The following is a 14,947-nucleotide window of genomic DNA, read 5'->3' as shown; positions in this document are numbered from 1 at the left end:
CGTTTGGGCACCATTGCCCAGAAGTGGCATGTTGACACCCAGACGGTAAGCGTTGGTCTTTGCAGTGCTCATCTCGCCGTTCGAAGTGAGGAGACAATCGGGGTCGTTGAGAGGAGCAAGGGCAATTGGCTCCTGCTGCTGAAGTAGAGCTTGAAGTTCTTGGGATGCCATGGAAGAGACCATTGCACCAGGGTCGTCGATGCTAGGGATCTTGAAAGGCGTGCAACCAATCACCGGATCCACAAAGTCTGCAATCAGAGCCTCGTCCGAAGCATTGTCAATTTCGGTGGCCGTGGGAAATTTGGCGACGTTTGCAGCAGTGAACTGAACGGTACTGCCATCGGCCAGGAGGAGATACTTGGTGGGTAAATTGTCAGACTGGTCCTGATCGACAATCTCAAATGAACGGCTCGACAGACACTGATTGCCGTTGTTGTCAGTGCCCAAGGGTGGAACAGTCAGCTTCCCAGCCGCCACCGCAGCATTGGCAGCATCCCAGAAAGCCACGGTGTTGCACCAGCTGACTTGACCAAACACATCTCCTTGGGCGCCGGGAAGACCATTGGCGCATTTCAAGTTTTGTAGCGTCGGGGATGAGTCGCTGTCTTGTCCATTTGCGTCGACAAGCGTCAGCGTGTTACCATTGAAGCCAAAAAACAGGATCACCTGCGATCCCGCGGCAATGCTAGGAACAACCGGAGCCACTTGAGGCGTTTTGCCTTGATCAATGATCAGTGGATGGTAGACTGATAGTTGTCCAGAGGGGTCGATAACGGCAGCTTCAGCGAATGCTTGTTGGCTACCGACAGACTGAGAACATGGAGCCAGTAGCTGCCATGGACTCGAAAGCCCCGCAGCTGTGAGGGCATTTGCTGGAAGCTGCAGTTGGCAATCGACCGCATTGGGATCCAAGGTTGTAGTATTTGCTGCCGTCGTTGTATTTTTGACCGTAACCGATGAGGTCGTGGTCGACGCTGCAACTGCAGGGGTGGTAGTGTTGCCAAAGAAAACAGTAGTCCCTCGAGGAGCTGCATGGGTCACCGCAGCAAGGAATGAAAAGGCCACCAGGGCGACCGAACAGCCAGCCATGCTTTAGATTTACGGTAAAGGATGTTTTGTGGTGGCGTGGCGGCTTGCTGGGAAAAGATAACGAGTGACAGGCCCAGCCTGGGGTAAGGGAAGGACTCGGTCCGAGGGGAAAAGGAAAAGAAAGAATGGATGCAACGGAAAACAACTTTGCTGGAGGTGGGAGAAACGAAAGAGCTTTCACAAACCATTATAAAGAGCATCAGGCCGCACAGAAAATACTCCCGGCCGATGCTTGAAACCGCCGCGACGAGGTTCACGGTCCTGCGCATCAGAGAATGCATTCTCCTAAGGCAGGAGGTTATGGCGACTAACAGATGGAATTGAGAGGATCAGTTGAAGTCGTGGAGTGGCCCACCAGCTGCATGGATGCTGTTCGTATAGATTTGTAAAGGGTAAGGTCGGGCAAGGTTGAGTGCTGTCTGGACAGGGATAGAAGAAGTAGACGCGAAGTTTGGGATCTGGGTACCAGTCTAACGGCCCCATGAACTGGAGATCATGCTAAGTTGCTCGGTAATGTGGCGTGTTCACCGATGAGCAATAAAGGGCGTGGAAATTGAAGTATTCAAGCATTCGTGGGCACCTTAGCGAAAGCTTGACCTATTCTTCATGGACTCTGAAGGAAGTTTCTCCTGGTGAGACACCCCAATGTAACAGATAACCGAGAGTAAGGAGGAGAGCCTTACCTTGAAACAAACGGCTTCCCCAGTCCTCTCCTGACACCTTCGACGCAATTGGACATAGCTCTGAAAGTGACTCCATCTCCAACCATGTGCGGAGGGGCACTCGCCAATGGTCGCTTGAGGGCAAATGGTGGCTGCTTGTTGGTAGCGAAAGCGATCGCTGTCTCCTTGACATGGTATCGTCCACGCCACGCTGTCGTCGCCGAGTATATCCTTCTGAGAGATGCGGACCCAGAAGGAAAAAGAGAAACGCGGATGTAAGTTTTGACCACGTCTTCATGCCCTTGTTGATCAGCGCTGCAAATCCTCAACCCAGTCTCCCCTCGATCGCAAAGTGTCCTTGGGCTGGTTCCCCAACACGTAGAGTCCTGGCATCCTCGCTCGGTGTCTTGATTCCACGTTCATCGCGGTAGTTGTTCGCCGCCACCCTCTCCCACCTTTTGTCCCCTCCAGAAGAACCATCCGATGAGGACACCGAACTTCAAGCCTGCAGCAAGCCATAGCGCTCCCCCCATGCCAGCCGATGACTTGTACATCTCGCCACCGGTAATGCCTCCGAGAAAAAGGGCGGCGATGCAAGCTGCTCGTCTCTCTTGCTTTCTCTGGCTCACAACAAAGAACTCCCAAAGACTGGAGCTCTTCCTCCACGAATCTCGGATGGTGTATAGGTCCGCGCAGACATCATGGTACAAGGCACTCAGGACTATTGTCGGCAGTTCAACCACGGAGAGTAGTCTCGACAGAGTGACTTGCCCTGCTGCCTGGAACGAGATCAGGGCTATCGGACACAGATCCAGGAAGTTGATCATCGACGGCGGGATCTCGTCGTTTCCCGATGAAAAAGTGCCAGCAACGAATGGTTGGTTTGACACCTCGTTCGTGGAGACCAAGCTTGCGGCGATGACAATGAATACTGTCTGGACAAAGAAGGATATGATGAGATTCACTCGTCTCAGCGACGATAACTGTTGGCTGGCTCCCGCAGGATAGCGATGCAGGGCACTGAAGAACAGCGCACCCAGGCAGAAGGCCCCAATGGACGTCAGAGACTTGTAATATTGCTGCTTGTGGCTGGCTTTCGGCTGGCCACCGAGACCAAGGGCGGCGAAGACGGTATTTCCTAAGGAGAGACGTCAAAGATGCTGCCCCAGAGTTGTTCGAGGTAAGGCTCAGAGGCTATATACCTGTCTGCATGTTGACGAAACAGTTCCATGTGTTGAATGCCACGCTGTCAATAAGGCCTGAGATGAGGAAGCAGATGACAAGAACCACGCTCATATACGAGGTGTCAAGTTCCTGGAAGAGATATCTTTGAGAAGCGTCTGCCATTCTTGTCAATCTTTCCATACCAACCATCTCGCTTCCGCACCTGTTGTCAGATGGCGCCGAAATCTCTCGAGGGTTCGATTTTGATAAAGGTCGACTGAGGCCTTCATTTCCTCTTAAATTGCAGATTTAGATGTACCCAGTGCAGACCATGTATTCACCGAAGAGCGCCAAGAAGGCCATTGTTTGACGTCTGATGGACTCCCTGTATGACAAACGCTCGGCGACGGGTTTGATCTCTTTATCCAGAACGATGGACATGTTGTGCAGCGTGGGAGAGATGTTGTGCTGCCGTGGTGCAGGTGGGGGCATATTATGTGGCTTCTGCAGTCAATCTGAGAGTATAGTCGCCGTGGGACTATGCACATGAGCCAGGACTTTGTTCGCAAAGCTACATGCGAGTCGCCGCGAGTCATTTGGAGGTGAGTGGCACAGTCTTCTTCAACCCGATTCTGGAAGGATACGCAGAAAGCTGACTACATTGCATCGCCCTGATGGCTCTGAAACTCGGAGCAAGGCTGTATCGAACCAATCGCCGGCAAGGTCTCACACAACTTAATCCGACCGCTCTATCCTGCCCTCCGCTTGTCAAGCCACGTTGCTTCCGGTCGGACAATCTTTGGTGGGATGAGATGGACCACCAGCGCTGTGTCACCCTCTCCGAAACAGCATGGCGGTGTCTTGGTTCCATGCAGCAATCCGTGCCTGCTTCCGAACGATCTCTCAGCCTCTACAGATGGTGATAAGGAGCAAGCATCCCAGAAAGAGGAGGAACAGAATTGGTGGAGCTAGAACAGCGCCTGAGTGAGAGAGGCTTGCTAATTGGCATATATTTGAGCAATCATTGTGCTTTCCAGGGCAGCGTGCCTCGATACAGGAACAGCCATAAGATCGTTGTGTCCTGCCAGACCACATCCAATATTCCTTGCGGCTGTCCCAAGGGTTCCTTGGGCGTGGTAGCTCAGTGACACACAAAGTGCATGACTGACCGCCACATCATCCATCGGAACAGACCAACAGCGACCTGTTGAGTTTTTATAGGGGGCGAAGCTATATCACGCCTTGACGCCAAAAACTTATATTACAAATGCTGGACTTCGGAGAATCACAAAGAAATGTTCGCGGACGGCTGTGATCTATTTGCAATGATTGACTACTACTTCGACATTTAAGAGCCATCGCTGTCGGTGATGACAACTGTTTTTGCACGTAATTCCTCTACCCGATATCTTCTATGATGTGACGGCGTGTGCAAATCACTGCCTCATGTCGATAGCAAATGATCTAGGTCTTGACATCTGGCTCGGTTCTGCCAATGAATTTCTGAAGCTGCAAGAGCTCAATGGCAAGCCCGACCGAACCCTTGAGATATGTCTGCGTGTCCTCACCAAGCTTGCTCTTGTCCTCCTCGAGTTTCTCGACATAGAGGCGGATGGTAGCACCGCTGCTGCCTGTACCCGACAATCTAACAACGACCCTTGTGCCGTCGTTGAATATGAAATAGATACCTTGATTTTTCGACACCGAGCCGTCGAGATCTGTGTATGAGAAGTCGTCGGCTTCCAGGATCTTGCGGCCTTGGAGTTCTGAACCGACAGTGTCGGATTTTGCAATCTTTTCTTTGAGATACTTGACCATGTCATTGGCTCCGTCACTGCTCACATTCTCGTAGTCGTATCGGGTGAAATACACGCGGCCATACTCGTGCCAGAACTCCTTTTGGATCTCAGCAATAGACGGGAACTTGCCAGTCTCTTTCCCCACTCCGGCAATGATGTTGAGCCACGCAGTGATGGCCCATAAACCGTCCTTTTCTCGGATGTGGTTCGAGCCAGTGCCAAAGGACTCTTCACCGCAGATCGACATCTTGTTGGTATCGAAGAGTGCGCAGAAAAACTTCCATCCCGTGGGCACGACATAGATGCTTAACTTCTGCTTCTTGGCCACAAGGTCAAGCGCTGCAGAGGTGGGGAAGGATCTTGCTAGACCGTAGACACCCTGCTTCTTGAAATAAGGGATGTACTTCTGGGCATAGTGGGCAATAATAGCCAAGGAGTCACCGGGTGAGACGAAAGCATTCTTGCCATAAATCATGTTTCTGTCGCCATCTCCATCCGAAGCAGCGCCAAAGTGGATGCCCTCCCTGTCAACTCTTTCTACCAAAGAATGGGCGTACGTCAGGTTCGGATCTGGGTGGCCGCCGTTAAAGTCGGGGCTTGGTTGGCAATTCTGAGTGCTTTCCGGTCCCAAGCCGAGCTCTCCTTGAAATATGGCGACACCGTATGGGCCAGTGACACCGGATAGACCATCAAAGAGAACTTTAAAGTCGGGCTGGGACTTGAAGAAGGACCGGATGAGGTCAAAGTCGAAAATGTCCTTCAGCATGGCCATGTAGTCTGCCACAGAGTCAACGATTTCGACTTCGAGATCCCCATACTTCTTGGTGCCAATTGTTGACAGGTCCAGCTCCGGAATGTCTGCAATTTTGTATGAGGTAAGGGATTTTGACTTCTCGAAGATCTTGTTTGTCACCGATTCTGGGGCTGGGGCACCGTTCGAGAGGTTGTACTTCATGCCAAAGTCTGCTTTGGGACCTGCGGCATTGTCAGATATGGGTTTGGCAATGCTCGACGCCTCTTGACGTACCGCCTGGGTTGTGACTGGCAGTGAGAAGAATACCGCCCGTGGCCTTTCTGATACGAATGACATGGCTGGCAGCTGGAGTACTCAGGATGCCATTCTGACCGATCAGGAGCTTCTTGACACCGTATGCAGCACCAATCTTCGCAATCAGTTGGACCACTTCAGGATTCCAGTATCGGCCATCGCCGCCGATGACAAGAAAGGCGCCTTCTGCGCCTTCGGGAATGGACAGGAGGATCGAGGTGATGAAGGATTCGCTGTAATGGGGTTGTTGGAAGACGGTGACCTTCTTACGAAGTCCTGACGTACCAGGCCTGCAGACCAAGGAGTGAGAAGACAGTTTGCCACAGAGGGGGTTCGTCTGGCAGCTTACTTCTGGTCGGTGAAGGATTTAAACTGGACTTCTTTCACGCTGGCCATGGTTGTGATACGCTTAACAGTTTGTAGGGTTGAATAGACACGATATGGCTTAACGGGTCTCTGAATATCTCGACAAGAAGCAACAGGCAATTGTGAAGCAAGCTTGAGTATGCAACAAGCTGGCCAGAGGGGGAAATTTTGTTGGATTGAAGATCCCCTCAACTGCCACCTGGAAAATGAAGCCACGAGGAAATTAATCGCGGGGCAATAGCAAACGAGCGTCAACGAAACCCTTGCACGCGATACGTCATCGCCTCATTTCTCCGATCAGTCGGTCGGAGCCTTCTGATTGGCGGGTTGAGGCCACAGGTCGACATCCTCACACCACTCTCGAATTTGGTGTTGGTATAGTTCGTACCATCCCCTGCATCGTGAACAGTCAAGGTCGGCTTGGTAAGCTAAGTGACAGGGAGATGAGTGGTTCATGGATATCGTGAGCAGAATAGAGGAGGCGCTACGATATGCGGCAACATTCGATAGGTCTCATCCACCAAGACCCGATAGAGTATGGAAATAATGAGGATCATCTTTTGGGCCCTTCGACAGCATGTCTCAGATCTGTTTGCCAGGCTTATAAGCACTCCATTTGCACATATGTTCAAGAATCGAGACGCTGAAAAGACGAGCTCGCATTGCTCTGCATCCTGCGACGGATATCAAAATAGTTGGGCATATAGACTTCACGAGCCTTTGGGAATTCGGTTCCGACATGTTGTGTACGTACCTTTGGGCGAAATGCACTCTTTTTATGGAAGTGAAATAAAAAAAGGGCACATAAAATTCCATGTCATACTGATGTCAGGTTGCTCAGTGTACGGTGCTTTGGCATGCAACGAAGACATGGCTGCACAAAGTCACGGCACGTTTACCGGTCAGACAGCAAAGTTAAGCAGGTATATAACACCTAAGTTGAACGTGAAGGATCGCTGGGCTGCACCTGTGTTCTTCTAGCGGTGCAGTAGTGACCTCTCGCGGGAGATGGTCAACGGATGCAGCCTCGTCTCTCCGCAGATTGACCAGGCTGCGTCTATCCGGATTAGGCTTGGTATGATCTTGGCGGTTCTGCCTCGTCAAAGAAGTCACAGCGGCAGAGGGAGCCTCTACAAACTTGGCCCAAGAGTAAACTAAGTTGGCCGTTTCTCTCTTCATCCACATTGTCAATCCGGACATTTTCGTTACCTGCGTTCAACGCCTTGTTCCACCTTGTTCGAATCAGCCCTGCCACTCATTTGAGCATCGTCCCCTCCATCGCGTGCGCCATTCGCCCGATAGCTCACCGTTCCTTGCCGAGTCTGCGGAGCAGGCAAGTCCTCCTATTCCCCCGGCTCGCTGTACGCACCATAGATCTCAAGTGGCGAAGGCGCCGACACTGTGGTAATTGTAGTGTCTGTCTTTCGGGAAAAGTTGGATTCAACATTCGCAAAGCACGAGTTGTTCTCTCACGAATCATATCGGAGATTTGTTCTCCGCCATCTCTGCGCGCAGAGAGCGGAGAATCGACGTTCACTTAAGGGGCCTTCCAATTCCTGACAGCCACCATGCCCTGCTTCAAAGGTCTTGCTGTGAGCATACACACTCCCAATGGGCCTTTGCCAGAATACTCTGTACAGAGAACCTCCCGTCTCTCAAGAATCAGTGCCTACATCCCTGTGCCGCCTGCGCAAATCCCTGCCGACTCTCTGACGGGAAAACCCGAACAATCGACCTTCGCCATCTCCATCACCCTCCTCACCCCTGGCCAGGAAGTGCCCTACTCCACGCCAAAGCCTACCTCGGATAATCCTAGTCCAAAACCTAAACTGGTCGGAGGCCTTCCAGGTCACACAAGCGAACGAGGAAAGTACACAAGCTCTGTTGGGCCTTATGTCCCCTTGACAACCTCGCCGAATGAAACCATCGCAGCCTACATCTACTTTGATGGCCGAGCCAAAGAGGAAGTTGCAACACTGCTGAGAAAGGGTGAAGAGACCTGGGTGAATTCTCGGTGGGTCAGTGTCCCTGAGAAAGAAGGAGGCGGTCTTGCAGAACGAGAGTTTTTGTTTCGTGAGGTGGGTCTTGAGCGATGGTTGAATGGTCTAGATCTCGACGGAAAAGATGCCGCAGCAACCATCGAGAGACGCAGACAGAAACTGGAGAAGAGACGTCGAAAGCGGAAGGAGACTACAGGGAGTGAAGATGACGCCAATGGAGTCTCGAAGAAGGATAGAAGAAAGAACACCATGCGCTACGGGGAGGACGGTGAACTGAAAGACGTTTCGGATGACGAGGGCTCTGCAAGTGAGAGTGGTTCATCGGAAGATGATGACGACCCAATACCAGAAGCAGCGGGCCAGATCAAGGTTGCCCTGTTCCGAGTGTTAGCCTCTGGAGAGATCAAGCGCGGAGAGTATTCGCCTCAGTTTGATGCCCACGATGATTCGGAGGGCTCAGACGCCGGAGAAGGTGCTGGCAACGGAGAGGGCAAGAACCGAGCAGATGTTGACCACACCACTAGTTTTGCCAAACCCAAGACCTTGGATCCCAAAACCATCTCAACACAGACGGTGACTGGTATTGACGCTACTGACAAACCATATGCGGTTTTCACATTTCTTTATCGAGGAGAGCGGCAGTTGCAGAAGATGGGCATCCTTGCTGGACCCAAGTCTGACAAGGCAGCGGCAAATGCGAAGAGACGTAGCATAGCGGCCGAGCTACCAAAACTTGGACCTCTGAAGAAAGAAGGAACTGCTGGCTTTTCAAACTTTCGCGACTCGGAACGTCGACGGAGCCGAAAAGGCAAAGGAACAAGCGACGACGAGATGGAGAGTGAGAGTGACGATGACGGTGCTGGCATCATTGGCAAAATGGAGGACATCAACGATGCCGATGCGAAGAGGGATCCGAGCATGCTTACTCCGGAAGATGCTGAGCGGACGGGCCAAGTTGCAGAGGGCATCCGGAAAATGAAGGTAAGAGACCCTTCGCCGTTGAAATTCCGGCATGGGCTAAGGTATCATCAGCTCAAGCGACAGCATTCGGCGGAACCGCTGAATAGCAACGGTACAACGGAACCTCGCAAAAGCTCGAAATCCGGTAGCCCTTCGGGTAGTTCGACGCCTAAGGCTGGTGCTGTTGAGCTTGGGACATCCCCCGCGGGCACGACTATCGGATCGACGGGGTTGAGCAGCAGCCTGGACATCACAAAGGACGACGAGAGTTTCATGGTCGGCAGTCCGATGAAGCGACACCGGGCTAGTATTGCGGATTTTGATGAAGACATCAAAAAGCGATTAGGTGGCAGCATGTCCGCTTCTTCGGGCACTATTGGCGAGGTTCTAGGGACTTCGGGACTGTCTCAACCGACTGCAACTAGTTCAAATCCTTCTGGCCTGCAATTTGGGGGCCCACTGGTCAAAGAACCGGCCGCTGGCGACGACGAAGAACTCTGAGAGGGCTCCCAGAGGCCCACACAGGCACGATGCTGCCGCTTGACTGTGGGAACTGAATCTCGTCCACAGCTTCTGAAGAATGGTACCTCCATGGGCCAGACATTCTTCAGAAATACTGTCTACCAGTACTATGCCACGTTAAGGAGAAGACAGGAATCGAGGCAGCCCACGGCGTCTTCTGTCGGCATTCGGATTGGAAATTCAACTCTTCCACCTTTCTTTTGTCTAGACATCGCAGAATTTGGAGCCAGGATGATCAGCCAGGGATTGAAGATACACGTAAGCGAGGTTTGGCCGTCGAATATTTTGATTAATTGTGCGAACCAAACATCTGCCCCAATGGCCTGTGCATGGGGAATGCAATGCGGGATGTGATGCGCAAAACGGATGCCTCGGAGAAGCTGCAAGCATGGTGTGCATGGTGAGGAAGGGACAGGGGCATGTGGGAGTCTCCAGGGCTGCTTTGAACCAGAGGAGGTGCAAGAGGCCAAGGGAAATGGCATGGGCATGGAAGCGTGATCGCTGGCTCAAACCCGCGATGGTCACTGTACCAATATCCCAGGCATCGAAGAGTGTTCTTTCCATGTTCGACAAAAAGACAAATATCATACAGCCACGTCGAGGAACAGCTTGGAGCTAGCACCAGCCAGCAAACCGGGCAGAAATTCCAACCACATTATCAAAATTGGGGAACCATTCTATAGGTTTTGAGTTGTGCAGGATCCTGCAGGTGGCTACTGCCCAAGCGTAGGCATAGTCGTAGTTTGTTGATGGGTGACGGGAAGGGGACCGGGAGCGGGATTCCACTCCGACTTCAGCCCCGACTCCGCTGCAATGCTATTGGTCGGGAACCTCGTAAGTCTTGGCCCCGAGCTTGTGCTGGTCCCAGGCACATATCGTCATCTCTGTCTCCGATTTCTCTCCTGGCTCTCCTCACAAATCCCGTCTTCAGACTGTCGATGTACTGGTGGCGAGGGGTGCAGATGATCCGATAATCGTCATCACACCCTTCCACCTTGGTCCAATCACCGTTGGACGAGGTTTGTTTAGTCTCACTGGTCGATTTCCCTCTTCTCCATGTCTTCCATCGGGCAAATGTGTCGAAAAGTTCACTTTAGTTCTGGAAGGCTTGTCGAGTCTGTTCGCCACCCGATTGTATACTGGAATGAATGGGTGCAGAGCATTTCTTCGCGAGACACTTGTCGTCGGCAGGCATAGACTGAAGCTGGAACACATATCGATAGACTCTCAGAACCGAACCACAAACTACGGGCAAGAGATCTACCAGGAAAACAGCACCCATGGCACTCACCAGATCTACCGATCCACTGGTCTGGATTGACTGTGAGGTAGGCATGCACAGATCGAGTCCCCTTTCCTACCTCCCTTTCTACCGACGATGAAGCGCTGCTCCTTGTCCCTGTCCATTCCTCCCCACAAATGTTGGCGAATCCGGTTTCCCTGTGATGGTAAGGGAACTCAAAACGGTTAGAAAGAGACGAAAAAGTGCTCAAAATGAAGCTGGATTCTCGACATTTTCTCTTTGCCTTTTGGCACATTTCCCCCCTTTCCAGCTTCACCCATGGCTCGTGCTGTTCCAGCCGCGCTGACCAAATCCTGATTCCCAGATGACCGGTCTCAATCCCGCAAAGGATACAATCATGTCCATATCGTGCATCATCACCACTGCCAACCTCGCCCCGCTGGACACAGAAGGCTTCCACGCCGTGATATTCCACAGCCCGGAACAACTCTCGAGAATGTCCGAGTGGTGCGTCAAGACGCACGGCGAGACCGGCCTGACACAGGAATGCCTAGCTTCGTCGACCAGTGCTGAAGACGCCGCCGCCCGGCTGCTCGCATATATCAAACACTACATCCCCGAACCAGGCCGGGCTCTTCTGGCAGGGAACAGTATCCACGCCGACCGTGCTTTCTTGGCCGTGCCGCCTTGGAACGTCATCCTGGAGCATCTCCATTACCGGCTGTTTGATGTCTCGGCCATGAAGGAGATGGTGCGACGCTGGGCGAGCGAATCCGTGTTGATGGCAGCCCCAAGGAAAGAACTCCGACATACTGCCCGAGCCGATGTCCTGGAAAGCATACAGGAGGCGCAGTATTACAAAGGCTTGATCGAGGGGATGGGTCTGGTTATGCCTGGTAAGTTGCAGTCTGTCCCCGGGCCATTCTCTGCGACATTCCGGAGCTGGGAGAAAATCCCTTTCCCTTCTCGTCACTTGGCGTTGCAGCCTCTTTTCCTGCGTCCGCCGAATATCCAGGAGGTAAAAAAACCATGCACGGAACTGACGGTATACGTTCTTCCCAGTCTCTGCACCGTCGATGCCGATCCAGCCACAGCCACAGCCGCTCATGCCCGCTCCAGGCACAAAGCAAGGCCAAGAAGCTCTCGACATGCTCCGCAACAGCGGCACGCTCATAGGCGACGTCGGAGATCTCGACCCGGGCTTCAGAACCGATATACCGTGATCAGTAACGGGCCTGTCGTCGCGCCGACTTCCCACCTCAGTCCCCGCACAGTCACACGAGCGAACCCGAACGTCTAGAAAGGATGTTCTCACCCATCCGTCGCCAATCTCATCTTTCGTCACTCGAAACAGTTTTCTTGCATCCGTCAGCTGACATGTCCCAAAGACCTCCGGGCTGCGATGCCTGCACCATATTCCATACCGGCTACGCCAAGCGATATCGAGGTCCGTGGATAGAGAGGTAGACAATTGCTATACACGAAGCGCAGAGGAAAAAAAACAACCCCCCCAAATCAATACCAGACTACTGTTAAAATATTATTTACCGCAAATCCAAAGGAACAGGATACCAAAACCAAGGTCCAAGTTCAAACGCCATGGCGATCTCATATTCGCCGAATGATAGGGTAGGGAGAATATAAGCGAGAGAGAAAGAGGTGCTTGTTCCATAGTATTGTGAACAGCAGAGTATACCAAAAACTCATCGCTGCGAAATAAGGATATCATGGCCATCTCTCTGAAATAGAGAAGGTAAAGAGATACAGATCATGGATATTGTAACATATATGGTAACAACAGGCTTCAAATGAACCCGGATGGTCTACTTACTAGTCATCCAGATACTCTTTCGGTTTCTTTGACCCTTGAGACCGCACCTGGTGCACACAAAGGCAGTAACGAAAGGAGGCGGCCTAAGAGAAATCCTTGCCCCAAAGGGCGTCCGATCCATCCACTTGCGACATGGTTGTATATCGTGATGTTCATCCGCCAGATCTGGATGGTGCCGTCCTTTCCCTTTCATATTGGCGCCATCTGAAGACGGAATCTTTGCTCGCAGTAAAACTCCAACCACTCTGGTACGGCCTGAGCATATTTGCTCACAGCTCCAATGCCTTGCTAGTTTGAACCGCCGCTGCTAACTTCATAACCCATGAATGCGGACCCTTCATAACCCTCACCTTCCTGTGGCCTCGGCTCTAGCAAGTCTATACCTCACCGCCTCCCTGACAACTTGGCCTCCCCATACACTGTCTTCCCCACCCTTCGAGAACTCCATGCCCGCCACATCGCCTCGCTCTTGCTCCGCAAGCAGTACACTGAGATCCTTCTTCTGACTGCTTAGCCACCTCTCGATGAATTTCTGCGGATCTTTCGCCATGCTTGTGAAGAACTGGTGCCGTGCCTTTTGATGATGCAAAGCTTGTACCACTATGGCGAGTTCGTCGTCCAGTTTCGCAACGGACCGGAGCGCAGCTTGGTACTCTGGGTTTTGAGTGAGTTTGAAGATCAACGGGCGGAGAGGGTCTTCAACTGTGACCTGCACATCATAGACCGTGGGTTCGGGATTTTTATGATACTCTTCATCCACGCGGATGGTGTAGGGTAATCGCACAGGAGGCAAGGGGTGTAAATGCGGGACTAGCCGTTCGGCAGCCTGAGGGAAAAAAAATGTGTCTGTGTCGAAGATGCGTTTTAGTGAGTCGTCGCACTGAATACTCCGGCGCTCTTCGTCTTCTTGCAGGCCCATGGCGCGCACGTAGTCCCAAATGCCCATGACGACTTCTGCACGGTCAGCTTCTTCCATATCCAGAGTTTCAGCTAGAGCCTTGGATAGGCGATATCTTTCGGGTTGTTCGTCGCGTGTCAGGCAGATTGTAATGTTGGCGTTTTCGTCGGCTTTACGCTCAAATTCAATGGTGTCAAAGTCACCAGCTTGAGTACTGCTTTGACCCTTCTTCCACGTTACCGTCTGATTGGGATCGCCGAGGCCGCCTTTGGGGTTGTCAAACTCGACGTTCATCCCCTTGAAGAAGTGGGTGAATTTTTTGGAGGGCGTCTTGATTTTCTTCTCTTTGACCGGCTTGTCTTGGTCTCCCATCTCTTGATCTTCGTCGTCACTGTGTAAGATGTCATCGTCGTCATATTCCAGTAACCTGCCTTGAATCTTGACTCGATAGGTAGGCTCGCCGCCCGAGTCGAATGTGAAACCTTCTTCGTCTGGATTCATCTGCCAGGGTTGGCTTGAGACGGTATTGGAGATCCATATCCGCATCGTTTTCTGTCTTTTAACGTTTTTGCTGAAGTTGTCATGGATTTCCAATCTCTTTCGCGCCATCAGATGGTCTAATCGTTTCTCAGCCTCGCGCAGTTTCTTATACTGCTCAACCCCATCCCCAATAACTATCTCTTCTAGCCCATCTGGCATATTTCGATCGCTAGGTTTTCGCACACGTCGCTGCGCCAATTGGTGTTCGATCGCAGCATTGCGCTGTTGGGCTTGTTGTTGCATCATCTGAGCTTGCGCTTGCTGGGCGGCATGTTGGACTGGTGGAATCTGGCCTAGGGTTTGTGAGTGAAAGATCTCTTGGTTTTGCATGAGACAAGCAGATAAGAGAGCCATCTGTCCAGTGTCCACTAAACGACGGTATTTGGGCAGGAGCGTCTTGAGGTGTCGCTCATCATGTTGATCCATTTCCTTAAAGGGATTATTGGGACCTCCTCCGATATCTGGGCTCGCAGATATCGGGGTGCTCAAGTCGCACTCACCTGGCCTACGTGCTGCTGGGGACCTTCCTTGCGCCTGGGCATACTGTCTGTAATTCTGCATCTGTGGATTCATTTTGTCGTCTCGTTTCGATTGCTCGACTATTCGGAGAAAGGAGAGAGGGCGTCAACGGGATCGCGACTATGGTCTGCCCATAGGCTGGGTGTCTAGAGCGTGTCAATGTGTTCGGCGAAGCGTTGGTCGATGAGAGAGATGATCGCAAAAGCAGCGATGCTAGGGAAAGATCGCGACATGAAGGACGCGATCCAAGCACATCTGAGCTAGTCTATATTTGGAACAAATTTCTTGGCATCATATGAGCCCGAT

The 14,947-nt window shown here is 52.1% G+C and overlaps 4 protein-coding genes across 5 annotated transcripts; 2 read left to right on the top strand and 2 right to left on the bottom strand.

Annotated features, from left to right (window-relative positions):
- Positions 1-4,211: 4,211 nt before the first annotated feature.
- Positions 4,212-6,345, bottom strand: PV07_11774 (phosphoglucomutase). Its single transcript, XM_016399241.1, has 3 exons — positions 6,112-6,345; positions 5,742-6,052; positions 4,212-5,689 (listed from the first exon to the last, which is right to left on the bottom strand). The coding sequence occupies exons 1-3, from the start codon at positions 6,156-6,158 to the stop codon at positions 4,380-4,382; spliced, it is 1,668 nt and encodes a 555-aa protein (XP_016243803.1). The 5' UTR covers positions 6,159-6,345; the 3' UTR covers positions 4,212-4,379.
- A 930-nt stretch (positions 6,346-7,275) lies between these two features.
- PV07_11773 (uncharacterized protein) lies at positions 7,276-10,274 on the top strand. The gene is made up of 2 exons (XM_016399240.1): positions 7,276-9,109; positions 9,161-10,274. Exons 1-2 carry the CDS (start codon positions 7,697-7,699, stop codon positions 9,587-9,589), a joined length of 1,842 nt encoding a protein of 613 aa, XP_016243802.1. The 5' UTR covers positions 7,276-7,696; the 3' UTR covers positions 9,590-10,274.
- A 261-nt stretch (positions 10,275-10,535) lies between these two features.
- Positions 10,536-12,654, top strand: PV07_11772 (uncharacterized protein). Its single transcript, XM_016399239.1, has 3 exons — positions 10,536-10,938; positions 11,218-11,749; positions 11,916-12,654. The coding sequence occupies exons 1-3, from the start codon at positions 10,891-10,893 to the stop codon at positions 12,074-12,076; spliced, it is 741 nt and encodes a 246-aa protein (XP_016243801.1). The 5' UTR covers positions 10,536-10,890; the 3' UTR covers positions 12,077-12,654.
- On the bottom strand, positions 12,616-14,840 carry PV07_11771. Of its 2 annotated transcripts, XM_016399238.1 has the most exons (2): positions 14,623-14,840; positions 12,616-14,415 (listed from the first exon to the last, which is right to left on the bottom strand). In XM_016399238.1, exons 1-2 carry the CDS (start codon positions 14,693-14,695, stop codon positions 13,031-13,033), a joined length of 1,458 nt encoding a protein of 485 aa, XP_016243800.1. In that variant the 5' UTR covers positions 14,696-14,840; the 3' UTR covers positions 12,616-13,030. The 2 variants fall into 2 exon arrangements, with proteins under 2 accessions (XP_016243800.1, XP_016243799.1); XM_016399237.1 differs by having other exon boundaries at positions 12,616-14,840.
- Positions 14,841-14,947: the final 107 nt, after the last annotated feature.

The sequence above is a fragment of the Cladophialophora immunda genome (assembly GCF_000835495.1).
Source record: "Cladophialophora immunda strain CBS 83496 unplaced genomic scaffold supercont1.7, whole genome shotgun sequence".
NCBI lineage: Eukaryota > Fungi > Ascomycota > Eurotiomycetes > Chaetothyriales > Herpotrichiellaceae > Cladophialophora > Cladophialophora immunda.
The sequence above is the reverse complement of the archived record's forward strand: the minus strand, read 5'-3'. Positions and strand labels throughout refer to the sequence as shown.